General features: G+C 33.0%; 1 protein-coding gene and 1 pseudogene across 2 annotated transcripts; both read right to left on the reverse strand.

The window, feature by feature from the left end:
- Positions 1–3,492: 3,492 nt before the first annotated feature.
- On the reverse strand, positions 3,493–7,795 carry LOC129295462 (G-type lectin S-receptor-like serine/threonine-protein kinase SRK). Of its 2 annotated transcripts, XM_054933974.1 has the most exons (8): positions 6,578–7,795; positions 5,926–6,042; positions 5,626–5,816; positions 5,335–5,545; positions 4,863–5,100; positions 4,605–4,755; positions 4,182–4,492; positions 3,493–3,946 (listed from the first exon to the last, which is right to left on the reverse strand). In XM_054933974.1, exons 1-7 carry the CDS (start codon positions 7,779–7,781, stop codon positions 4,184–4,186), a joined length of 2,421 nt encoding a protein of 806 aa, XP_054789949.1. In that variant the 5' UTR covers positions 7,782–7,795; the 3' UTR covers positions 3,493–3,946; positions 4,182–4,183. The 2 variants fall into 2 exon arrangements, with proteins under 2 accessions (XP_054789949.1, XP_054789950.1); XM_054933975.1 differs by lacking the exon at positions 5,926–6,042.
- Positions 7,796–9,496: 1,701 nt separating this feature from the next.
- On the reverse strand, positions 9,497–23,552 carry LOC129295458 (receptor-like serine/threonine-protein kinase SD1-8; annotated as a pseudogene).
- Between the last annotated feature and the right edge of the window lie 3,067 nt (positions 23,553–26,619).

Here is a 26,619-nt window from a genome sequence, read left to right on the forward strand (position 1 = left end):
TAAGCATGTGATTAGAAACTATTGTTTGGATTTTACTTTTTTAAAAAGGTATGGTTTGTGGGACTAGTCTAATAACTGAAAGAACTTGGTTTGGTCTAGTCTATTGTTAGGTTTCATGTCGAGTTGGACAGACTATAAACTACCATATCTAGCCCATTCTAAAATTAGACTAGACCTTGAGTTTGGCTCTAACCTGGTCCAATTTAGTATTTGTGAAGCCCAAGCCGAAACCACCTTGTCCAAGTTTATTTGTGCAGAAAAGTTATTTGTAGCTTCAACAATAGGCGTAAAGCTGAACATTTTCAAATGTTGAGCAAAAACATTATGATCATTTCCAAGCTCATGTAGATTATGTAAATTATGAGTTACTTTTATTAGTTCATGTAAATGGTCCTGTTTTCTCCCTGTATTGTTTGTTTACATATCAAGAAAAATTGTTAGTATTTTCACTTAATTTCAAATTTAACATATGAAGAACATTACCTGTTGCTTCGGTCCCCAATAAACCATAATAAGTTGATAACAATGGAAGACACTAATAACAATATTGCGATCGGAACTGAAATTGCAATCATTTTCTTGTTTTCCCTCTCTGCAACAGTTAAAATTGCACACGTTGAAGGATGAAGGTCGGTGTGTCATAATGATGAGAAAGTTTTTAAAGTAGAAACAAGTTTTTAAAAAAGGTTAAAAATGAAATCAATCAATTAAATGCATTTAATTATATTTTGTAATAGATATTTAAACACGTTAAATACCAGATAAACTTTTGGGAGAATGACATTGAGGGGCCCACTGAGGGGCCTAGAAGAAGAAAAAAGTAGTGACAACTTTAAACAATAGAATGTTTATGTATGTACAATTAAAAATTTATCAATTGACTTGTGTATAGCATTCAGTTATTCAAAACCCTCATTACTTTTTCTTCTTCTTTAGGGACCCTTACTGCCATTTTCCTTAAACTTTTAATTTCTTAAGTTTGCCTTAATTACTAATTTAATTTCTCAAGTTTAATTTTTATCAATTTAATTCTTTATTAATTAATGTAATACTATTAAAATTTGGTAATATGAATAATAAAAATATTAATGTAGCCATGTGGATTAATGAAATAAAGAAGTGTAATTATTTATGTAAGAAAAAAAGACTTTAAAATTTTAAAAAATATAAGAACACAAAGTAGCGTAATAGACTATATTGATAAAAATTAAATTGATTTAAAGTTAATTTATTTTTATTTAACTTCTCATACATGCCAAGTCATCAATACATTTTGCATATCAGATCGAGAGTTAATTTGTGTTTTAAAATATAAATAAATAATATGATAATTTAAGAAAATATAAGAGATCAAATAGGTAAAAATTAAATATAAAGAACCAATTGATAAATAACATGAATTTAAGGGACTAAAAATTTTGTTATCTCTATATTAAAAGCGTTTTTTAGTTGAGTCTACATAGAATGGATGACATAATATTATTGTGATGATTGAGAGGATTCATGGATTGGGTGTCCATTATCCCTCCTTGTCGCTAATGTCTAAGATCTCAAATTTCATTTCAGTTAATGGTCAGAAAATTTTTATCTGATTTCTTAAATGAAAGGCTGAGTGTTTGGACAGTAGAGAGGAAAACAGACATCATAAATTCGAGGATTCATATAGAGAGAATCTAGTTCCATCAATTCACAAATTAATTATTTTGCAGTCGTTGGATGACATAATATTGTTGAGAAATCCCGGATGGGTCTGGTAATTCAAATTTCTTGTTATATATGACTTCCAGTTTCAGATATCCTTGACAATCGCAATCATTCCAGCAACTAACTTTACAATCGTCCGGACCAATCTTCTTTTGTAACTCCTACACCTTGGTTGCCCCATTCTGCACATCTTTTTCGTCTGCTTTGTAATCTATTCTCCATTTTATGCTTTCATGAACCCTTGGATCCGTAGGGTCGTGTTTGCACGAATAACTGAAGCCTTTTCATCCGAGGCATTGGTAGACATTTCTGATAATACTGTATAAGATATCGGTTTATGTTTTCGAAGGTCATTTCACCTTCTAGCACGATCTCGATCGTCAACTTGATCATCATCACTAATATTTTTCAACATCCCACTACTCCAAAAACTTATCCCTCTTCGTCGAAACAACCAGCTCTTGACCATTAGGGTAGTAAAACCTCCTGAAGAGGGTCATCCGCACGAAGAAAGCAATGAAGTGAGAGACCAATTCTTTCCACTTCTGTGATTCACGCCTAGTTTCATGCCAGGCAACAGAGTGTCAGTGGGACAATCAAAGCTTTCCCACAAGGTGCTGCCGACAGATCCATCGGAATTCACTTACTGTCAGCACAAGATACCCATTGTCCTTTGTGTTGGTGCTGTTATTTTTGGTGGTTTCGCCAGGGTACAGTTGAATTGGGTCCCCATGAGTGTGATTGATCACAAACTTTCCGGTCCTATCGATGAAGAGAATTGCAAAACCGTGAGTGATTAGAGTGTCTCTGTTGGCTATCCAAACTGGAGATGAGGGTGACTCATACTTGGAATTCCAAATGGCTAAGTATGTATGGTTGTTGGCGTCGAAAGTTTTGATGAATCCTAAGGTAGGGTTCTTGTTGCTGGAAACCATACGACCAGTGGAGTTGATTGATTTCGATTGAGTCAGAGCGTTGCTTTTTGCAAACACGCTGATGCAGCTGAAAAACTGGGGAGAAACTATCAGTAGGATGGGAAAGTGAAGATACATGAATGAGTTTTCCTGGTAAACCATTTATGTTCCTATGATTAGACAGCGTAACTTTGGTCGAACTTTATTTCTTTGAAAGCGTGCGTTCATAGGATACACCCAACCTTTCTACTAATCATGAATCAACTTGTGTAATTTCCTTTCCTTAACTCTAAACATTATGGTAAAAAAACAAATCCAAATATTTAAACTAGCCCGCTGATGAATGTGTAGTCCATAACTTACCGTAGAATCTCTCCGCATATGATAAAGTGAAAATGTCATCTTCAGCCGTTTGCAGGGACGCATTTGACCAAAATACTTGAATAGCTTCTTATATTTGAATCTGCACACTTCTTCATCACATTAAACCAATCTAAAGTCAACATCTCTCAGACTCTTACTAACGGGCTATTCTCAAATGCCACGCGAAACTAATTTGTTCAACTTTTATCTATAGATGGCTAGCCAAACACACACACACACACACACACAGAATGCGTACTTTTTTATTTTGAAAATTTAAGAATATATTTTTTTTCCATATGTATAGATAACTATTTTTTAAAGTGTATGGATAGTTTTTTCCCACATAGAGAAGTATCTATTTATTATTGTCTAATTTTTGATAGAATTAATAAGAGAGTGGTGTTGAGAGTACTTGTTTTTTATTAGGCCAATGAGAGCTTCAACCGAGTCATATTAGACATTAATTTTGATGAATTTTTTTCTTTTCATTAAGTATCAAGGCTTTCAAGAAAACTCAGTAACTTGGCTCTAGCGTTTGTATGGCATCCGAAAAATCTTTTATCCAATTTCTACGTGTGCCTCGAATGAGACCATTGCAAGTTGCAGCTCCATCTCCTTCCTTAAGAAATTGAGAAAAATATTATTTAAGGATCTCTCAAGAGTTTTTACAGTAAAGAATGACCTTAAAAATATCAAATTTCACGGCACTCCTGTACAGACAGATTTTGTTGGGGAACATGGAACATTTAATAATGGATCCTCTGAAACAGTTACAGACAATTTAAATCCAGTGAAGCAAATATATAGAGACCATTAAAAATTTAAAATACGAGGCATTTAAGTGTAATTTCAAGCATTTAGCTGTGTCTAAAATGTAACGCAAGCAATTTTACAGGTTGGTTGCAGGCGTTGAAGTTATGAGATTTCTTCGACAATCTGCAAGTAGTTGTTCCTATTTGCCCCTGAAAATTTCAAAAATTAAGATATTAGATCGAGAATATGCCTTTTGTTGTACTACGAGGACAAGCAAACAACAATAATGAAAAGTCATTTGTGCAAAAAAAAATAAAAAACCATTACTTATATCCCAATAATAACAAAAAAAAAAATTCAATCTTGTAGTTTTTCCTCCATAATTTTTTCAACTTATTAAGACCTATAACAACCTGTTATATCCAAGTATTTAAGAGCACATACCTCTATCTTCCATTCATGGTAGACATTGACACATTGTTGATGGAATGGTATTCCAAGTCATTGCTTTGACCATTTGTATCGGCAACATCATTTAAATTTGTAAATGCAGGTTTCTTCACTAACGGCAAAATAGCATTTTCATTTGTGATCATAGAAATAACTTCTCGAGTAGTTGGTCTATCTGCTGGAGATTCTTCTACGCATAAAAGACCTATTTGAATAAATCTAAGAAATTGTTGCCTGGAACATGAATCAGTTAACATTGGATCCATTAGGTCCAGGCCAACTCCATTTTGCCACAAATCCCAAGCCTGCAATAATAATTTTCAACTTATATATAGTTCTTTTGTAGGTTTATACTAAAGTAAATAATATCTTAGTTACTATAGCATACTTAAGAAAAATGTAAATAAAAGCACTTACATATTGTACTAGGTTCATATGCTTATTAACATCATAAAAGCTGTTATTCCTCTTGCCACTTAAAATTTCAAGGATCATGACGCCAAGACTAAAAATATCTGATTTTATAGAGAATAATCCATCCATTGCATATTCAGGAGACATGTATCCACTGGTAAACAAACAAATAAGAAGAGTCATCTTGGTAGAAATGGAAACATTACCATTTTGCTTAAAACGCAAAACAATCATTATTTTTAAATAATTTTTTAAACTTACTATGTCCCAACAATCTTGTTTGTGTTGGCAATAAGTTCATTCTGCTTGAAAATTCTTGCCATTCCAAAGTCAGAAATTTTAGGATTCATATCCGCATCAAGTAATATGTTACTAGCCTTAAGGTCTCTATGTATGATCTTTAATCTTGAATGCTGGTGAAGGTAAAGTAGTCCTTGTGAAATCCCTTCAATGATCATCACTCTCATTTGCCAATTTAACACATTCCTCTTCGATGCATCTTCAATATCACATCCATAGAAAAGTTTTAGTGTGCAAATTTATAGAGCAAAACCAGCAATCTCAGACAAGTTTCACGACATGTATAGGTTGTGTTATTGAACAGATTGTGCTATTGAAATGATGACTTTTTTGCATTGCCAAATTTGAAAGGGTGGTAACATATATAATTAAATAACTAATGCTGCTAATTAAGGATTAGATTTTGATTAGGTCCTTGCGCATGATTACTAACCAAAGAGAAAGCAGTCCAAGCTTCGGTTAGGCATGTATTCGTAAATCAACATCATCTCCTCAGGTTGCATGCAGCATCCAAGCAAACGAACTAGATTCATGTGTTGTAGCTTTGCTATGAGTATTAACTCATTCTTAAACTCCACTAATCCTTGTCCTGAACTTTTTGATAGCCTTTTCACTGCAATTTTTAACCCCTCAGGTAATTTTCCCTGACCATTATTCCATCAGTAGTTAGTGACTGTGATAAAACAATAGAATAGTACCAACTAAAAAGAAATGCTGCCCCCACCTTGTACACAGGGCCAAAACCACCTTGTCCAAGCTTATTTTGTGGAGAAAAGTTATCTGTGGCTTCAACAATAGACATAAAGCTGAACATTTTCAAACGCTGAGCAAAAGCATTATCATATCCTAGCTCATCAAGATTGTGTGAATTATCAGTTGCTGTCATCAATTCATGTAGTGGGTCCTCCTTTCTTCCTGTGTTGTTTGTTTTGTATCAAGGAAATTGATCAGTCATTTCAATTTCAAATTTTACATGAGCATAATGTGTGATGTGGTAGGGGATATAGATAATATTGCATGTTACCTTTTGTTTTCCATCTCCAATAAAAGATGATAACTGTGACAAACGCTAACAACAACAATATTGCGATAGGAACTGAAATTGCAATCCATTTCTTACTGTTCCTTTGTGCTTCTGTATCTGTTGATGAAAGGTGGTTTGTCATAATGAGAAAGTTTTTAAAGTAGAAAGTAGAAACAATTTAGAAAAAAGGTCTAAACTGAAATAAATTATATTAGAAGTATTTTTTATTAAAATCTACGGAAAAATATCATATTTTGCATGAATAAAATATTCTAACCTTTCTTTTATCTTTTATTATAAATACCTACATTTTATTTTCAAAACATTAATATGTCTCAAAATTAAAAGTCACATTATCTTCCTCAACTGATTAATTTTGGTACCTCAACATTTTTTCACTTGTATAATATTTAGAGTTTTCCCTCTCAAATATTCTTCATTTGAATCTTTTATTGCCTTGCCTTGTTAAAGCTTGATCATGTATAAATATAATCTGTAAAACTATTTAATCATATTGTCCTGTTTAGCATATTTTGCAAAACCATTAGATAGATCAAATGGCTACAATACATGTTGCAAGAGAGATATAAGGTTGATTGAAAGGAATCATGCAGAAGAGAGAGGATCTAGTTCCGTCAGTTCGCAAACTTACTATTATGTGGTTGTTGGATAACATAAAACTGTGGCGAATCCCCAGATGGATCAGGTCGAAACTCTGCTTCTTGGTCATACTTGACGCAACGCAACGTGCCCATTTTCTGATATGCCGCACAATCGCACTCATTCCAGCAACTAACTCTACAATCAGCAGGACCAACGCTTTCCTGATGACCATCAATGAATTTTCCATCACTCTTGTTCACAAAGGACCCAGACAACAACTGAAACGTTGTATTGTAACTCCTACACTGAGGTTGTTCCCATTCTGCACATCCTTCATCGTCATCTGTCTTGTACCCATAACAATAATACCTTAACGGGACACCCACATTCTCAAACCAGAAAGTACCATCGTAATCTATGCTCCATTCTATGCTTTCATGAACCACAGGATCCTTGGGGTCTTGTTTCAACGAATAGTTGAAGAACTCTTCATCTGAAGTTCTGGCATACATCATCTTATAAGATTGTATATGATAGTAGGTTCGGCCTATGTTTCCGAAGGTCATTCCAGCATCAAGATCGCCGTCGCTGATGTTTCTCAAGGCCCCACTGGTCCAGAAAACAACCCCTCGACGTCGAAGGATCAACTCTAAGCCATGAGGGTCCCATTCGAGTGTAAAAGCTCCGGAAGATGGATCATTAGAAGCCAGCCATGAGGTGAGAGACCAGTTCCTTCCTGTTCTATGATTCATACCTAGTTTCATGCCAGGCAACAGAGTGTCCGTGGGACAATCAAAGCTCTGCCACAAGATTCTTCCGACAGATCCATCGGAATTCACTTCTGTCAGCACGAGATTCCCATTGTCCAGCAAGACAGCCTTTGTGTTGTTGCTTGTGGTGGTTTGGCCAGGGCACAGTTGAATTGGGTCCCCGTGAGTTTGATTGATCACAAACTTTCCGGTGTTGTCTATGAACAAAGTTGCAGAACCATTAGTGATTGGGTTGTCTCTGTTGGCTATCCAAACTGGAGATGAAGGTGACCTGTACTTGGAATTCCAAATTGCTAAGTAAGTTTTGTTTCTATAGGTAACAGGTTTGACGAATCCTAAGGTGAAATTCTTGTTGTTGGAAACCAAGAGGCTGGTGAAGTTGAGTGAGTCGGATTGATTCAGAGTGTTGGTTTCAGCAAACACGCCGATGCAGCTGAAGAAAAGGGGAGAAACAATCACTAGGATGAGAAAGTGAAGATACATCAATGAGTTTTCGTGGCTAAGCATTTATGTTTCTATGAATCGATAGCAATCAGGACAGGATTCTAAATATTAATGTTGTGATTAAAAAAAAAAGTCTAAAAATGCAAGTCAGCTCAGTGATGAATTTGTCCAAATATTAATTAAAAAGTGAGAATGTCATCTTCAGCCTGTAATCGTAGGATACAAAATGCAGTGGCAATGATGGTGAGGGTTAGAGGATCCATTTAACCAAAATAATAAATAGTTTCTCTTCTTTGAATCTGCACGATAATTCAGCACATTGAACAAATCCAAAGCCAGCTCTTTGAGTTGACCCTTGCCAAACACGCTATTCCAGATGACACCCAAAGGCCAAAACTAACTAGTTCAACTTTTAACATGCAGGGTTGACGTGTCTTTTTTTATTTTGGGAAAATCACATAAAAGGTCCCATATATGGATTCTAATTCTCAAAAAATCCCATATGAAATATATAAATGATACTAAAGTCCTATAAATTTTAATTGTAATTATTTTCTTTGTACATTTACCGAAATAGACTCTTTTAAAAAAATTAACAAAATAATCTCCCCATATAGAATCAACCCCACCGCCACCTTCACCTCCCCCTTCCCCTGCACGGGTACCACCGTATCCATTCTTTGAAGAAAGAAATTGAGATCGTGGAGGAAGAAAATGGAAGAATTCAACACACATATAATTATTTTTTAATTCCAATTACTTTTTGGTAAACAAGGGCTTTTTGATAAATGTAGGCCAAAAGTTAATTGCAATTAAAGTCCATGAAACTTTGAAGTCATTTGCACATTTCATTGGACTTGTTAAAAATTTAAATCTATATATGGGACCTTTATATGATTTTCTCTTTTATTTTAAAATTTAATAATAATTTTTTTTTGACATTGTGTAGATAACTTGTTTTGAACTAAGAGTTAATTATATAGGTTGAAAATTAGTACTATATAGTGGGTAGTACGGTAGTTCTGAGCTGTAAGACTTAAATATCCTATTTATAACTATCATCAAATTAATATTTTATGATTTAATCTATTAGTTATATCATTTAAAAATATTAAATAATCATAAAAAATAATTACGGTTAAATTTATTGCCTATTTTAATATTATTATTATTATATGATAAATTATATAAATATGAATTCATTTAGAGTCGTTGAATGTACCCCTGGTTGAGTGATCTATGCTTCAATCGGTAATTGTGCGTGGATAAGTATCCAGTGTGTGGGTCGGTGGATAGGTACGTATATATTAGATAACAACATTATAGTTAGTGTTAAATCTTCCATACACAAAGGATTTCTGGATTGATCATACTCTCATCTCGCAGTTAACGTTAAAAAAATTGACGCACTATACATTATTTCCAGTAGCGTCTTGAATTCGAAGCTATTCCTTCGACATTTTCATAGTGGTGGCAGCTTCCAAATTCATTAATGCTGGTTCCTCTTGCTCCTGAAAATTTCAAAAATATATATTAGATGATATGCATATTTCATAGCATATACTCTGATGAGGACAAGCTTATGCTAAGACAATATAATAATAATGTAAAGTGATTAGTTAAAAAAAGAATTACTTATTTAATTTTGCCAATAAAAAAAAACAATCATTTACTTTTCTTCCCCCTTAAATTTCTCAACTTGTTAAGACTATATAACAACCCTGTTATATCCAAATATTTAAAAGCACATACCTCTATCTTCCCTCCATGGTAGACATAGACATACTGTTGATTGAACGGTATTCCAAGTCATTATTCCTTTGACCATTTGCATCGGTAACATGGTTTAAATTTGTAAATGCAGGTTTCTTCACTACAGGCAAAAGGGTGCTTTCATTTGTGATCATAGAAATAACTTCTGGAGTAGTTGGTCTATCTGTTGGACATTCTTCCACGCACAAAAGGCCTATCTGAATAAATCTAAGAAATTGTTGATTGGAACATGAATCCGTTAGTGTTGGATCCATTAGGTCCATGCCAACCCCATTCTGCCACAAATCCAAGGCCAGCAATGGTACTGTTTAACGTAACTCATGTTGTCCTTATATGTATAGGTTTATTACTAAAGCAAATAACTATATCTTAGTCACTATATGCTCAATTAAGAATATTGTAAATAAAAGCACTCACATATTTGACTATGTTCAAAGGTTTATTAACATCATAGAAGCTGTTATTCCTCTTGCCACTTAAAATTTCAAGGATCATGACTCCTAGACTGAAAATATCTTATTTTATAGAGAATATTCCATCCATCGCATACTCAGGAGACATGTACCCACTGACAAAAGAATAAGAGCCATCTTGTTAGAAATAGAAACTAGCATTAGACACAAGCAAACAATGTATTTTTAAATATTTTTTAAACTTACTGTGTCCCAACAATCCTGTTAGTATTGGCAGTGAGTTCATTCCTTTGGAAAATTCTGCCATTCCGAAGTCCAAAATTTTAGGATTCATGTCTGCATCGAGTAATATATTGCTGACTTGCAAATCTCTATGTATGATTTTTAATCTCGAATGCTGATGAAGATAAAGAAGTCCTTGTAAAATCCCTTCAATAAGCTTCACTCTCACATTCCAATTTAACAAACCCCTCTTGGATGCATCTACAAAATTACAACCATAAGAGAAGTCTTAGAGTGCATGATTATAACAACGTATTAAACTTGCATGCAATCTAAAGACAAGTTTCAATAGATTGTGCCATTGAAATAATGACTTCTTGCATAGCACATGGCTACTTACCAAAGAGAAAGGAGTCCAAACTTTTGTTAGGCATGTACTCATAAACCAACATTGTAACATCCTAAAAATTTTAAGACTCAAATTTATTTAAAAAAATAAACAAAAATAAAATAAAATATCTATAATTAAATTAAAATTTAGAATAATTTAATAGAGGCCCAGAGTTCGAATTTTACTAAGCAAAAGTTTGGTTTTATTTGATTTTTAACTATGGGAAAAATTACCAAAGTTGACCCGGGCTTTTGTGCAATAATAAAAAATGTTGGGCCCTTTCTTGTAATTTTCCCTAAAGTTTTTGACCAGCATTTTAAGGAGCAAACTGATGCAAAAACGCAGAGAAAATGAGAAAGGAAGCAAACGCACAAACGGGAGAGAGAGAGAGAGGAAGAAGAGAAGAGAAAGGGAGGGAGTTAGGCTTGGATCTAGGAGTCTTTGCGACCGTTGCGAGCTCGGCTACACGATAGGTAAACTCCCTACTTCAATCCTCTTCTCTTTCTCTTGATTTTCTTCAATTTTTGGAAGAGGAAATTTTTGGATTTTGATCCCAAAGGCTTTATTCTTGTAAGCTTTTGTTTCTTTGGATTCTAGGGAGCATGTTTTGAGTTTCTATATAGTGATCTAATGTTTTGAGTGAATAATTGGATGAAAAGAGGTGTTTTGGGCACAAAATAAACCTTGAGAAATTGGGTTTTTGCTCCTCAATGGTTTAAGCCTATTGATTTAGTTATAATTTTACTATTTGAGCCCAATAAGATTTAAATTAAGGTTTGGTTTTCATTATAAGGGCTAATGGTGAAAGTTGGTGGCACTAAGTAAAGGTTTTTAATTGATTAAAAAAATTATATAAATTGAAAATTAGCCTAGTGATGGCTAATAAATGGTTTTGGTGGTTAAGTGATACTATGTGAATGGTTGGTTTAATATATGGACCATTAGGGTGGATTATGACTCATTGACCTAAGTTGTGTGGTATAAGTTATAGTCTTCATTAATACTATTTGTCATGATAAGTGATGTGAATCACTTATATGTTGTAGAAAATTGTTGGTGGAACTTATTGAGAAGTAAGGAACAAGCCGAGCCCTATTTTGTACAAGGGGAACCCTTTTAGTACCAAAGGGTTGAGGTAACAGGGGAATTTATATTTCTTATTACTTTGTTTTAGCTATTTTTGAATAAATATTACTAGTTATCATGCATTACATGTTTTAAAAGATTAAATGTGCTTTATAAGGGGTTATGGGGTACTACTTTGATTATAGTGCAAATATGTTTTCTAATTGTTTAATAACAATGTTTTTATGGAAATGAGATTTATAAATATTATACTACTTTAGAGTGTTGAATGGTCAATACTCCGGAAAGGTAGACAAGAGTAAAAGGCATGATCTCGGTGGGAGTTCACCAATGAGAAGGTGTGAATTTTTGATATTCTATGGCACACTGTCAGTACTCATTGTTGTCTTACGTATTGTGGGCTCAGTGCACTAAAGTGGTTAGTGTATTGAGTGTTCGACACCTCTCAGTGGGGGAGGGAATCCGACATATGAAGTGTGAGGTTGAGTGCCTAGGCCAAGGTAGCCCTCACATGGAGAGTAAGTCGGGCTGGCTCTGGGAGGGAGTTAGCTTTGACTGCTCAGGATTCACGTCGAAGGGGCATAGGCGGTTCGGTGGATTAGATCATGCCTTAGATTATGTTTTGTGCCTGTGGAGGTACAAGTAGGTATAAGGTTTACCTGTGAGTTAAAGAGTGCCAGGGGGCATTCTGTTGGTTATGAAAGGCCATACTGGCCTAGGTCATGCATTTATGCATTTTAAATGGCTAAATTATATACTATGTTGAATTTATTATTCATTTATTTAATTATGGCTTACTTTGTAATAATCAATATAGACTTCACTGTTACTGAGACTGTGGTTGTCTCACCCCTTTCTTTTCAATATTCTAGGTCCAGGCGAAGGATCCAGTGATGGACGGGGAAAAGAGCAAAGCTAGGGGTTTGCTTGAGATTTGTAAAGAACTGCAACCCCTTTCTTTTGAGCAAATATATTGTAATGTATTTAAGATTAGGGTGCCAGTAGGATATGATTATGTGTGTGTGTGTGAATATGTGTGGATTGTGTGCTTGTGTATGAATTTTTGTCTGTTTGCAGACTTGTGGCTAGGAAACTTGGTTATGGTGTGTGGTTTTGATGGATTTACTTAGTAGACCAAATTTCTATTACAAGCAGATCTTTGTTTTGATATATATGTGATTTTATAAGCAAATGCAAAGTGGTTGCATTGCAAATGGTGTGCTATGGGCAAACATACACCTTGGATAGAGAGAGGGGGTGCGTGGGCCCCACAAGGAGCTCTGAGCCAAGTGAAAATGTTTAGCATATGTATTTATATAAATACATGGTATTTGGATTGATTTGTGACCACTCTTGTATGATTTGTGTATTTTGGGGGTTTAGGGTCCATTTTGGGAAATGGCACCCGGGTGGTCAAATTTTGATGTATGGGGGTTTTCCATTATTTGAATGTTCTATCAAGTGTTTTTAATCTTATTTGACGTGTCCAAAGTGTTTCCACAGGTTTGTGACCATTAGGATGGGATTTGGACAATTTTGAAAATGGTTTTTACCAAAAAGCTGCACTTTTGCATCCGGGTGTCCAAATCTTAATCCGACCGTTGGATTTCTCTAAAATTTGGGTCACAAGTAAAACCTTTTATAAGCTTCGTGTGGGCTTTGGAATCACATCGATCGGATATCGGACGGAGAAACGACGCACTCCGGAATTTGGTCTGGAGGTGCTGTCATGACAGCATTAAATTGCTGTCATGACAGCTACAGTATTGATTTTGTAACCTGCACAAAATTCAATCCGTCCGTTGGATCTTTTCAAAATTTAGTATGCTAATAGTATTATTTAAAAGTGACATGTGGGCTTTAGAATCACTCCGATCGGAGGTCAGATGATGAAATGGTGTACTCCGGAAGTTGGTCCGGAAGTGCTGTCATGATTTTTTAGCTGTCATGACAGCAAAAATAGTCAATCTTTTAACATATCTAATTTTTAATCCGACCGTTGGATCTTTTTGAAATTTGGTACACTTATAGTACCCTTTGAATGTGACGTGTGAGCTTTAAAATCACTTCAATCGGAGGTCGAATGACGGAACACCGCCTCCTGGAAGTTGGCCCAGGAGGGCTGTCATGACAGCAATAAATTACTGTCATGACAGCAATAAATTACTGTCATGACAGCATCTTTTTATTCCATTTTCATCTAACTTGCTTCCGTGCGCTATAGGTAGAACCTATAATTATTTTTAAGGTTTTAAATGATTTATTTCTTAAGTTGGTTAGAGGATCAACTCCTTAACCACACTTAGTTTGTTTGAATTATGTGATTTTTGGATAACACTCAAGGCAAGTGTTACAAACATCATCTCCTCAGCTTGTATGCAGCATCCAAGCAAGCGAACTAGATTCATGTGCTGTAGTTTTGCTATGAGTATTAGCTCATTCTTAAACTCTAATAGTCCTTGTCCTGAACTTCTTGATAGCCATTTCACAGCAATTTCTAACCCTTCATTCAGTTTTCCCTAATCATTATGCCATTGGTTAGTAACTTAAAAAATAATGAATAGTATCAGCTAAAGAGATTTATATACTTCCTCCACCTTATAAACTGGGCCAAAACCACCTTGTCCAAGCTTATTTTGCGTAGAAAAGTTATTTGTAGCTTCAACAATAGACAAAAAGCTAAACATTTTCAAGTTTTCAGCAAAAGCACTATTATATCTAAGCTCATGTAGATTGTGTGAATTATTAGTTCCTGTCATCAGTAGATGTAGATTGTCCTCTTTGCTGATCCCTGTATTGTCATCAGTCATTTCAATTTCAAATTTTACATGAACATGCTGTGTGAAGTAGTAGGGATATAGATTTTGTATGCTACCTTTTGTTTTCCACCTCCTGTAAAAGGTAATAACTATGACAGACATTAACAATAATATTGCGATAGGAACTGAAATTGCAATCCATTTCTTGTTCTTCCTTTTTGCGATTGAACCTTCTCTATCTGTCACAATGAGAGAGTTTTTAAAGTAGAAACAACTTAGAAAAAAGGTTTAAAATGAAATCTAACATTACCATACATATAATTATAATCAAAATTATTCTTTTATTGAAATATACATAAAATATCCTGTGTAAGAGTAAAAGCTCTTGCCTTAATTAGAAAAAGCCTTTTTAATATCTATATTTATATCAATTAAAACGTAGAAAGTTGCTTCTATAATTGATCTAATTAAGAGCATAGGTTAAAGATCATTTTTCTCTCCAATTTTTTTTAGAAACACTTGGCACTGTGTACTGAAGGATAAGGCAATATCATCCTTAAACAATTTTTTCAAGAGAAAAATTGCTCTTATGTCAAAGACCCATCATTTTTTCTATTATCTATTGACATAGAATAATTATGAGGCTTATGCATAGTGATAGCAAGGCAATCTGACTCATTTTCACTAGTTGACATGGGCTAAAAGGATTAGAATTGTGGCAAGAACGAGCCTATTTTAGGGGCAAAATAGCAATAAAATAGATCAGAAGACTTTATTGTCACTGTGTGTCACATTAGCAGATAATGAAAAAGATGACGGGTATTAACATAAGGGCAATTTTGCTCCTAACAAAATATTTTAGAGTAATATTGCCCTACCTTTCAATACAGGGTGCCTAATATTCCTAAAAAATAGTTTTTAACCCTAAAAGTATTAGTCACTTTTACATCTCTACTTGAACCCATCTAGAAAGTTTATTTTAATTGATATAGAATTTCTATACTATATGCTTCTTGTATTTTGTCTTAATTATACATTCCTTCTATTTTCAAAATATGTATACATTGGTGTTAAAATTAAAAGTTAGGTCAAATAACACTTCATATATTTGAATCTACATGTGTAACTTATGGGCTGTTTGGTTTATTGAATGAAAGAGAATAGAATGGAATGGAGTATAATAATGATTACATGTACTCCCTCCATTCAAAAATATAAAACATTTTTTGAGGAGTTGAATGTTAAAAAATGTAAGGTTTTTTTAGTTTTTTGAGGTGTAATTATTGCCTTTTTTTTCAAAAAGTACCCCTATTAATAAATGACTTTATATTTGTTATAGGGTGTTTAATATGAGTAAATATGAAAAGATAGGATTAGTTTGAAAGTAGGTAACTATTTTATTGGGGGTAAGATTTGGTAAAAAATGTCTTATATTTTTTAAAGAAATGAATATTTGTTTGTTATGCTTATAAGATGAATATATTTTTTCTAAGAAAAAAATATCAAAAAATTATGAAATGACCTTTCTATCCCTAATCACACAAAAAAAATCCCCTTCTTCCTTCATTCCCGACAACATCTTCCTATTTCTTCCTTCCTTTCCTAGTGAAACACAACATCAACTTCCTTCTTTGCTAGCACAGATTGCACACAACAAAATCAAGCCTAAAAAACCGTAATATGAAAAATCAAGTTGAGATCTCCTAAATAATGTTGTGGTAGGAGATAAGGGGAGTAGAAGAAGTAGGAGACAAATATTATAACAAGAAGGTTGTCGATGGGGCAGAGTAAAGGTGGGATGCAGGTGATGGTTAGGATGCCATTAATGGAGGAGCGTAGGAGTGCCGTTGGAGAAGGGGGGTCAAAGGATGAAGACAAGAGGGTGGGGGTATTTTGGTACAAAGGTAGTTTCAGGGTAGTGGGAATAAGGATTACATAGGTCTAGTAATGTAATCCCTAATACATAATTTGATGTAATCTCCTTACATAGTATAACCCTTTTACATTACAATGGACCAACCAAACAACATGAATGGGAGGAGTGCATTAGGATTACATGAAATCCTCCTACAATGTATCGAACCAGACGACCCATTAAGTGGTTAATTTTTGGTTGACTAATTGAATTTGCTTTGTGTTGATTTTAAAATATAACTCATGTACATGTGTCATTATTAAGTTATGTATTTAGCTATCAATTACATGTTTACTTAGTATTTGTTGTAACAGATTATGCCAAGATGATATACTCACTCATCTCTATAAATAATACCATGAAATCTTTCTCAATGCACTAAAATAACTAAGCAATTTTAGTCTCAATCTTTACTTTCTAATTTGATATCAGAGCATTTTTCTTTTGTTTCTTTTTTTAAGATTATCATTGGCACTAAATCTTCCCCTTCCACCATCTCATATTTTGAAGATGATATATGTTGTTCCTTAAGACTTTTATTTAGTTTATGAATACCATAATAAAGTTTGAAACTACATAAGTAGCCTAAACCACAATAAGAAATGTGACTTAAAATAAGGATAATGACATTTTAGGACTGAGAGTTCTATAAATTTTAAAAAACAAAGTTCTATAAATTATTCATTTCATATGAATTTTTTAAAACTTTTGAAGTTTAGTGGTAGTATAACATTAACTTTCAAAGGATGTGAAATAGTTTATTATGGCTTAGTGGTAGTATAACACTACCTCTCACACCTACACATCCTAGCTACCAACCACCACCAACTTCTCATATTTCACCCCATATTTCATGTCTCTTTACTCAAGCAATGCCATGATCCTAATATTATTTGCATCAAAATAGTCTTTAACTATCAAAATCTTCATAACGTATTATGTAATGGTGTTATAAGTAAAGTTTTATTCCTATGTTCATCATTTATATGTGGAACTCTTAACCATTATATCTATCGTGGCCAAGTAACATCAATCCCTTTCTATATCCATTCATCAAGGGCTAGTTATAAAAAATTATTAAGATATCCAAGTGTGAGTAGACTTTAGTTGATGTAAAAAGTCTAATTTTAAATAAAGTTATAATTAATATATGATAAAGTGAAAGGACTTATAAATTTGAGCCTTAATATTTTGAGTTAACACATGGTGTCTTTAAATTGCTCTTCAGTTATTTGTAAATAAGTTTCACTTCTCACTCTTAATAAATGGTATTAAAGATAAGTTTCGACTGAGACATGAAAACCATATTATGCATATCTGAGTCATGTAATAAGACTGATAACACTTGCAAGGGAGAATAATGGTTTTATTTAAATTAGAACTAAAAGTAAAAAGAAAAACAATATATATTTTTATGAGAATAAGAATTTTATTGACATGCACATTGTTAAAATATACTTCTATATTGGATTGAGTAAGTAAAATGTAAAAATATGGGGAAAAATTAGGAACAAAATAATTGGATGTCAATTCATAAAACTTACAGCTTCGTCATTGTTGGATAACATAAAATTGTGGTAATTCCCCAGATGGGTCTGGATAAAACTCTTGTCCTTGGTGATACATGAGATAACCCACTGTACTAGCTTTTCTATATGCTTAACAATCACAGTCATTCCAACAACTTACCCTACAATTAGCTGGACCAATGCTTTCATTAAAATAACCATCAACCGGCCATGCTCTATCCTCAAAGTACCCAATCAATAACTTAAACTTTGTATTGTTATTCCGATACTCTGGTTGTGCCTATTCTCCACATCCACCACCATCTTCCTTGTACCCATAACACGAATCTTCATAGTTGATAGACACATACTCAAATGATATATTTCCATTGTAATATATCCTCCATTCCAAGCTTCTAAGAAACTTACTATCCACATGTTCTGACGAACAATTGAAGAACTCTTCATCCGAAGTTCTAGTATACATCAACTTATAATATTGTATAGGCATGTATTGGAAGCTCATACTACCATTACCATGACTTTTGAAAGCCCCACTAGTACGGTAAACAACCCTTCTACGCTGAAGAACCAACTGTAAGCCATGAGGGTCCCATTCGAGTGTAAAAGCTCCTGAAGATGGGTCATCAGAAGCCAGCCATGAGGTGAGAGACCAGTTCCTTCCTGTTCTGTGATTCACGCCTAGTTTCATGCCAGGCAACAGCTTGTTTGTGGGACAATCAAAGCTCTGCCATAAGGTTCTCCCGATATATCCATCGAAATTCACTTGTGTCAATACGAGATTTCCATTGTCTAATAAGATAGCCTTTGTGTTGGTGTCGTTGTTAGTGGCTTCACCAGGGCATAGCTGAATTGGATCCCCATGAGTTTGATTGATCACAAACTTTCCAGTGCTGTCGATGAACAAAGTTACAGAACCATCAGTGATTGGGGTGTCTCTGTTGGCCATCCAAACTGGAGATGAGGGTGAACTGTACTTGGAATCCTAGATGGCTAAGTGTTATTTCTATGAGGAAAAGGTTTGATGAATCCTAAGGTGTAATTCATGGTGTTGGAAACTAAGAGGCCGGTGAAGTTGAGTGAGTCGGATTGATTCAGACTGTTGGTTGCTACAAACACGTCGATGCAGCTGAAGAACAGGGGAGAAATAATCAATACGATGAGAAAGTGAAGGTACATCAATGAGTTTTCCCAGCAAACCATTTATGTTTCTGTATATGAATCGATAGCAATCTGTAAGATAGGACTCTTAACTATGATTGAACTTTTTTTGTGGATCATGAATTTATCGAGAAGTGTAAGTCAGCCCAGTGGCCCACTGATGAATACTCTAAGCCCAAAAAAAAAATAAATTATCCAAAACTTTCATAAAGTCTCTCCACATATGATGTAAGTGAAAATGTCTTCTTTAGCTGTTTGTAAGTAAATGTCGAGGGGATGATGCTGAGAGATAGGGCAACAAAATAATAATTAATAGCGTCTCATCTTTGAATCTGCACAATAACTCATCACATTGAACAAATACAAAGTCAACTCTTTGACCTTTGCGAACACACTATTCCAAAGATACCACGTCAATTGCTTAACTCGTTCGACTTTTGACATGAAAGGTGATGCGTCTTTTTTCCCCCTAAAAAAATAACAATTTTTTCATCCGTGTGGATAACTTTTTTTAAAAAAAAATGTATAGACAATTTTTTAAACTTGTAAAGGGAGATCTCTATTATTAATTAGTTTTGATTTATACCTGAGCTAATTACGCAAATATTTTTTTTCTGGAAGAATGAGTTAGGTCCTAAAAGTTTAATTTCATGACAATTGAGTCTCAAAAATTTTGTTAAATATCATTTAAGATAGTTCCAAATATAAGAATACCAATTGCAAACCATTATAGTAATCTATAAGACTTTATATTTTATTTGATATTATCATTAATATTGATCAAATAAGATCATGCTTCTGCTTTTTTTTTTCTTGGTAAAAAAATTGAGTGAGTTGGCCTTCCAAGGGCTCACCAGGATTAAAACATATCTCCAAATTCAAGATTTACCTCTAGCTCAAATAAAACTTACAAAGACATTTATATAAATCGTTCACCAATAAGGTCATCACAAATATTTAAATTCATGACTTTGTAAGTCATGTGACAAATTCTTACCAAGTAAGTTAACCTTTGTTGATAATTAAATAAGACCATGCTCTTAAATAAACTAATTAACACAGGTGTTGACTCCTAACATGCATTTACAAATGTACTCTCCAAAGTTGATTCACAATGGTCGATATATAGGCTTTTAAGATTGGTCATTCATCTCAAAACAATCTTTGAAGCACTGAATACTGACTATTATTGATTTTTGTGGGGTAAAAAAAGGAAAACTTATTGGATATATTTGAGAAATAATTCAGAAGAACATGAATCACTTGGGCTTAGCTTTAACCCATCTCTTTTGTCACAATATCACACGCATGCCTGCAAGAACAATAATTATTTTAAATACAGGGGAATGTAGCTGGACATTAAAATATAAAACTATAACATGCTATAAACTAAGAATAACTTAACGTATATAATTTCAAGTATTTTGTTTTGCCTATTAGAGATCATTTGATACGAATCTATTATCATAGTAATTTTTTTTAAAATAGAAGATTCAGTATTAGAGATCAGTTGAAACTACAAACCTAATGTTCCTCTTTCTGTTCAAGGTCTCATTATAAGTTCAAATTTCAAAACTGAAGACATCAGAGTATGTCTATTACTTAATTATTCAGGAGACCTACATCTCTTCTCAAACAATATTAATGAAAAGTCACTTTTTAGGAAAAATTGTAATATAATTAAATCAATCAAGAATTTTTTTTTGAAAAAAAATTCTGAATATAAATTCCTAATTACCAATATTGTTATATCTAAATAATATTTCAACACGTACCATTATCTGCCACTTATCACAAATATAGACATATTGTTGATGGAATGGCAATCTTCTATATCAATCTTTTGAGGATCTACATTGGAAACACCACTGAAATTTATAAATGCTAGTTTCTTCACTATAGGCAAACGGGTATTTTCATTTGTGATCATAGAAATGACTTCGGAGATAGTTGGTCTATTTGATGGAGATTCTTCCACACATAAAAGTCCTACTTGAAGATATCTAAGAAATTGTTGAGTGGAACATGAATCAATTAGCCTTTGATCCATTAGCACTAACCCTGCTTCTTTTTGCCACAGATTCCAAGCCTGTAATAGTAATTATCAACTTAGAAATATGCAGCACATAAAAATTTTGAGTACAATTACTATAATGGTAGGAGGAAATTAATTCAAACAATCTACTTTAGAAAAAAAAATTATATGCAAAAATATTGAACTCACATATCCTATTAGATTTATAGGTCCTCCATTAGCGTTGTAAAAACTATTGTTCTTCCTGCCACTTAGAATTTCTAAGATTAAAACTCCAAAACTAAAACCATATGATTTTATAGAAAATAATCCTTCCATGGCATATTTAGGAGACATGTATCCACTGAAAAGAAAGAAAAAATCTCATTTCATTAGAAATGAAGAAAATGATATTTTGCTTGAATCAAAAACTAATCATGCACTTTTATAATAGTCTTTTTTTAACTTACTAAGTCTCAACAATTCTGTTAGTGTTGATGATGAGCTCATTCTGTCTAAATATTCTTGCCATGCCAAAGTCAGAAATTTTAGGATTCATATCTGCATCTAGTAATATATTGCCAGCCTTCAAATCCCGATGTATGATTTTTAACCTTGAGTGATGATGAAGGTAAAGGAGTCCTTGTAAAGTTTCTTGAATAATCATCACTCGGTTTTCCCAATCTAACGCACCTCTTTCTGGTGCACCTTCAAAAATAATCACAGAAAAATTGCACATACAACTACGTGTGAGATTATAGCAATTTATATATTCAACAATCAGCTTAAAGACAAGTTCCATATTAGAATATATAGCCTATTTGTTAGATCTTGAACCAAAGTAAGGTTATACTAACCAAAGAGAAAGTAATCTAAACTTTTATTGGGCATGTATTCATAAACCAGCATTCTCTCCTCAGCTTGTATGCAGCATCCAAGCAATCGAACTAGATTCATGTGTTGTAATTTTGCTATGAGTATTAACTCATTCTTAAACTCCACTAATCCTTGTCTTGAACTTTTTGATAGTCTTTTCACTGTAATTTCTATTCCTTCTGGTAGTTTTCCCTGACCCCATTTACCATTACTATACTTAGTAAGTAATTCAAATTAAGTAATAATACAGTACTGATTATAAAGGGTATGTTTCCTTGATCACCATATAAACTGGGCCAAATCCACCATGTCCAAGCTTATTTTGTGCAAAAAAATTGTTTGTAGCTTCAACTATAGACATAAAGCTGAAAATTTCAAATTTTGAGCATAATCATTATAGTGTCCATTGTCATTCCCGTTTTGTAAATCTTTAGTTTCTGTCATCAATTTATGCAGGTCCTCTTTTGTCCCTGTTAGTTATATATCAAGAAAAAATATCGGTCATTTCAATAATATCAAACTTAACATGCATTAACATGCAATTTGAAGAAGTGGGGATATAGATTTTGCATATCTATTACCTTTTCTTTTCCATCTCCAGTAGAAGATAATGATGATGGCAGACATTAACAACACAGTGATCGAAACAAAAATTGATTAGTTGTTTTCTTATTGCTTTTCTTTTCTGTTGTAGCATTTGCTAATTCCCCAATTGATTAGTTGCTTGTGTTGAAGGGTGGCTAATTAATCAGTTCTAAAAGAGAAATTTTTAAAACTAGAAAAAAAAACTTATAAAAAAAGTTATGAATGAAATTAAATATCAAAATACATTTAAATATATTAAATCTACATTCTCACTTTTGTATCTCTGCTAATGTAACATTTTCTTAATCCAAGATAAACACTGGTTACAAAAGTTGAGAAATCAAATGATTTAATCTGACGAAGATACAATCATATTATTGATAATAATCAAAAAATACCAAGCTAAACTTATAAACACAAATCCAATTGAAATGAATTTGATAAACTTATACTACAGATGCAGGATATTGAGAGCAGCTGTGTATCTACTTTCTTTATATATCCCATATGAATGATAAAATCCATTTAAAGATATTATAATTATACTGACAGAAAGTGTGCATATATATATATATATAATTAAAAGGGTGGATATGAATTCTTGACAAACTCACCGTTTTATGTTCGTTGGATAACATAATATCTTGGTGAAAACCCAACCTGGTCTGGTTGAAACTCTGATTCTTGTGTGAAGGTGACACAACCCATTATGCTATTGTCATACACATATCCCAGACAACCACAATCATTCTAGCAATTAAATCTACAATCACCAGGACCATCAATACTTTCATTATAATGGCCACTGTCAATTTCTCCATTAAGCTTATTAACAAAGTTCCCATTCAACAGGTCAAACGTTGCATTGTTACTACTCCTGCATGCTTGAGTCCATTTTGCACATCCACCATCGATGTCGTTCCCATAACAGAAATCCTCTAAGTCATATACAAGTCTCAAATGATCAAAAAATAAGCGTCCTGTGGGAAGTATCCGCCATGCCAAGCCTGAATAAGTACCAATTTCCACGTGTGAATCTCTCGAGGAGTAGCTGAAGAATTCTTCTTCTTGAGTACTACTCGACATCAGAACCAGACCATAAAATTAGTCTACTGTAGAACGAAATAATGAAGATAATGGCTCAATAGAGCCATTTTTTAATGCTGCACTAGTCCAAAAAAACTATGCCTCATCGTCGAACAACTAGCTGAAGCATATTGGGGTCCCATTCTAGAGTGAAAGATCTTAGGGATGGGTCATCATAATCTAACCAGGAGGTGAGAGACCAATTCTTTCCTGTTCTGTGATTCACGCTAAGTTTCATTCTGGGTAGAAGAAAGTCAGTGGGACAATCAAAGCTTTGCCATAAGGTCGTCCAAGCAGATCCATAGGAATTTTCTTCCCTTAGAACTAAACTCTCATTGTCCATCAGTACAGCACTGATATTCTGGCTGCTACTTGTGGTGGTGGTGGTAGTAGTGGTTTCCACCGGATATGGATGAATGGGCCCTCCATGGGTTCAATTAATCACCAACTTTCCAGTGCTGTCGATGGTGAGATTTGGAGTATCGTCAAGAGCTATTGGGGTGGCTCTGTTGGCTATTCAAACTAGATTTGAGGGGTCCATGGAATACCAGATGGCTAAATAAGTGTTGTTAGTGTCGATGATATTGAAGAATCCCAAAGTGAAGTTCTTATTGTTGGAAACCAAGAGGTCGGAGAAACTAAACGTGTCTGATAGATTCAGAGTATTGTTGGTTTATGCAATTGCAAAGTTGCAACAGAAGAACAGGCAAGAGACAATGAGTAGGATCAAAAGTGAAGATACATGAATATTGGGCTTTCCCAAGCACCCATTAATTCTATGAATTTGATGAACAAGCGCTAAGTATATAAAATCATGTTCTATTCATTTGAAAGCATAGTAGTGAATGTACTCACCTTTCTTTTAATCATAAATTGATATATAGTCTTTATGGGGCATAACAGGACAGACAGCATGTGAACTGTGAAGCATTAAATGCGTCAATGTTACTTTTAAGCTTAGCTAACAAGTTGTTAACTTCTGTAAATACATGTTAGCACCCATTGATGAATTTATCCGAAACTCCGATAATATCTCTCCACGTTAAGAAAGCAAAAATGAGTCAGCTTCAGGCTTTGGCCATCATTTTAGACTTGGAGAGACAGTGTCCCTCACCCAACCCAAAAGTCAAAAATAAAGGGAAAAATTTCCGAGAAGTCCCACACTAAAATTTAAAGTACTTCACAATCTTATAAAATGTACAAATTATTGTCAAGCCCCAGATCCAGTGCAATTACAACTTGCCAAAAAAATAATAATTTGATATTAAACTCATACCCAGATTGTTATTTTTTATTAAATTATAATTGCATAGGATTTAAAATTTGGAAGTATTTTTTGTCTTTTATAAGAATTTTGGTAATTAAAATCTTTACAAGGGTTTTAGAGTGATTTTCCCAAAATAAAGCCTGAACATCTCATCTTCAAAGACTGAAGCTTTATTTGAGTTTTGGGTTGCGCGAGGCTTCCTGGGGTATCCTCATGGGCATGGCATTTTCTATTCAAGTCCAAAATGATGGCTCTAGGTGACGCATTCTTGCTCTCTAAACGCGAAGAGATTAAGCGCTGGTTTGGATAATCTCATCAAAATTATAATTTTTAAAAATATATCTCATCCAATTGCATGGTAAAATTAATTATATATTTAAAATTATATTTTTTAAAAAATATCCCTATACTCATTATTTGTGCCAAAATTAAGTTTGAATCCAAAACCATATTTTTTAAAAAAAATATCCAAACACTACTATACATGTCAAAATTAATTATAAACCTAATAATATGATTTGTAAAATAATTTATATGATTTTTAGATAAACTTCTGAAAAATTATAATTGAAAATACAAATTAAAAAGTAAGTAATAATAGCTTATGAAATAACTATAATTTTAAATTTATAATTAATCTTAACATGTATAATGGTTGTTTATATTTTTTTTGAATTTATAATTAATTTTAATATGTAAGAAAGATGTTTGGATATATTTTTACAAAACCATAATTTTATCTTTTTTTGTAATTTTTATTTTCAATTTTACTTTTTAATTTTGATTAAAATCAATCTTATTAATCAATTTATAAATTAATTATATATCACATAATATAATTAATTATATTTAAAATCAATTATATTAATTAATTTTTATATAATTAATTATATTCAACTAAAATCTAAACACCCTCTGGTTCCAAATGCATCAAGGATAAGAGTTAAGAGAAAGAAATTAGGGAGAATTTTAGTAAAAGACCCTTAACCATACTTAATTATATTTAAAGCCCTTAAATTTTTAAAATTTTACTGCAGTTTAGAGGTATTGATTTGATATTAAATTTATAAAAAATAAAAAAATTACCTTTCATTAAATTAATATTAGGACTTCCCTACTTCACTTATTAATTGTCTTATTTCACTTATTCATTTACTTATCGAATAATGTTAATTGCCTTACTTCACTTATTTATTTTCTTAAAATAAAATTAAATAAAAGTCTGACAATAAACAAGTAAAATAAGGCAATAAATAAGTGAAGTAGGAAAATTAATAATAGATCATAAGTAAATGAATAACATATAGTATATAAATTAACATGTTATTTTAAGATAATTTAAACAACTAAAATAAAAATAAGTTAAGTAGTGCAATTAACAACATTTTATAAGTAAATAAATAAGTGAAATTGTTAAATTTTGATATTAATTTAAAGGAGAGATAATTTTATCATTTCTCTTATAAATTTAATCTTAAGTTAATGACAGTGAAATTTTAAAAATTTAAAAACTTTAAATATAAATAAATTTGGTTAAGAGTCTTTAATTAAAATTCTCTCCAAAAATTAGTACTTGTCAACTTAACAGCATTTTTGACACATTCAAAGCATGTACTTTGGCGGGAAAAAAAAAGGCATGTACTTCTTGTCATTTTCGGCCCCATAAAAACCATCAGATTCCTGATTGACAGAAAAAGTGGTTACATTCACGATGCTTTTAATGAAGTACAGAATGACCCTATGCTGATTGTTTGTTCATTGAATTTAGTGAAATCAATAGGAACCCGAGAAAGCCCTTTC

The sequence above is a fragment of the Prosopis cineraria genome, unplaced genomic scaffold (assembly GCF_029017545.1).
Source record: "Prosopis cineraria cultivar Desert tree isolate PC_DT_omini unplaced genomic scaffold, ASM2901754v1 PC117, whole genome shotgun sequence".
In the NCBI taxonomy this organism is placed as follows: Eukaryota; Viridiplantae; Streptophyta; class Magnoliopsida; order Fabales; family Fabaceae; genus Prosopis; species Prosopis cineraria.

Coding starts and splice junctions, on each gene's coding strand:
- LOC129295462 (XM_054933974.1), bottom strand. CDS start 7,781: ATGTATCTTCACTTTCTCATCCTAGTGATTGTTTCTCCCCTTTTCTTC. Junction 5,817..5,925: donor TTGGAGATGGAAAACAAAAG/GTAACATGCAAT, acceptor CAAACAACACAG/GAAGAAAGGAGGACCCACTA. Junction 5,546..5,625: donor GTTTTGGCCCTGTGTACAAG/GTGGGGGCAGCA, acceptor AATAATGGTCAG/GGAAAATTACCTGAGGGGTT.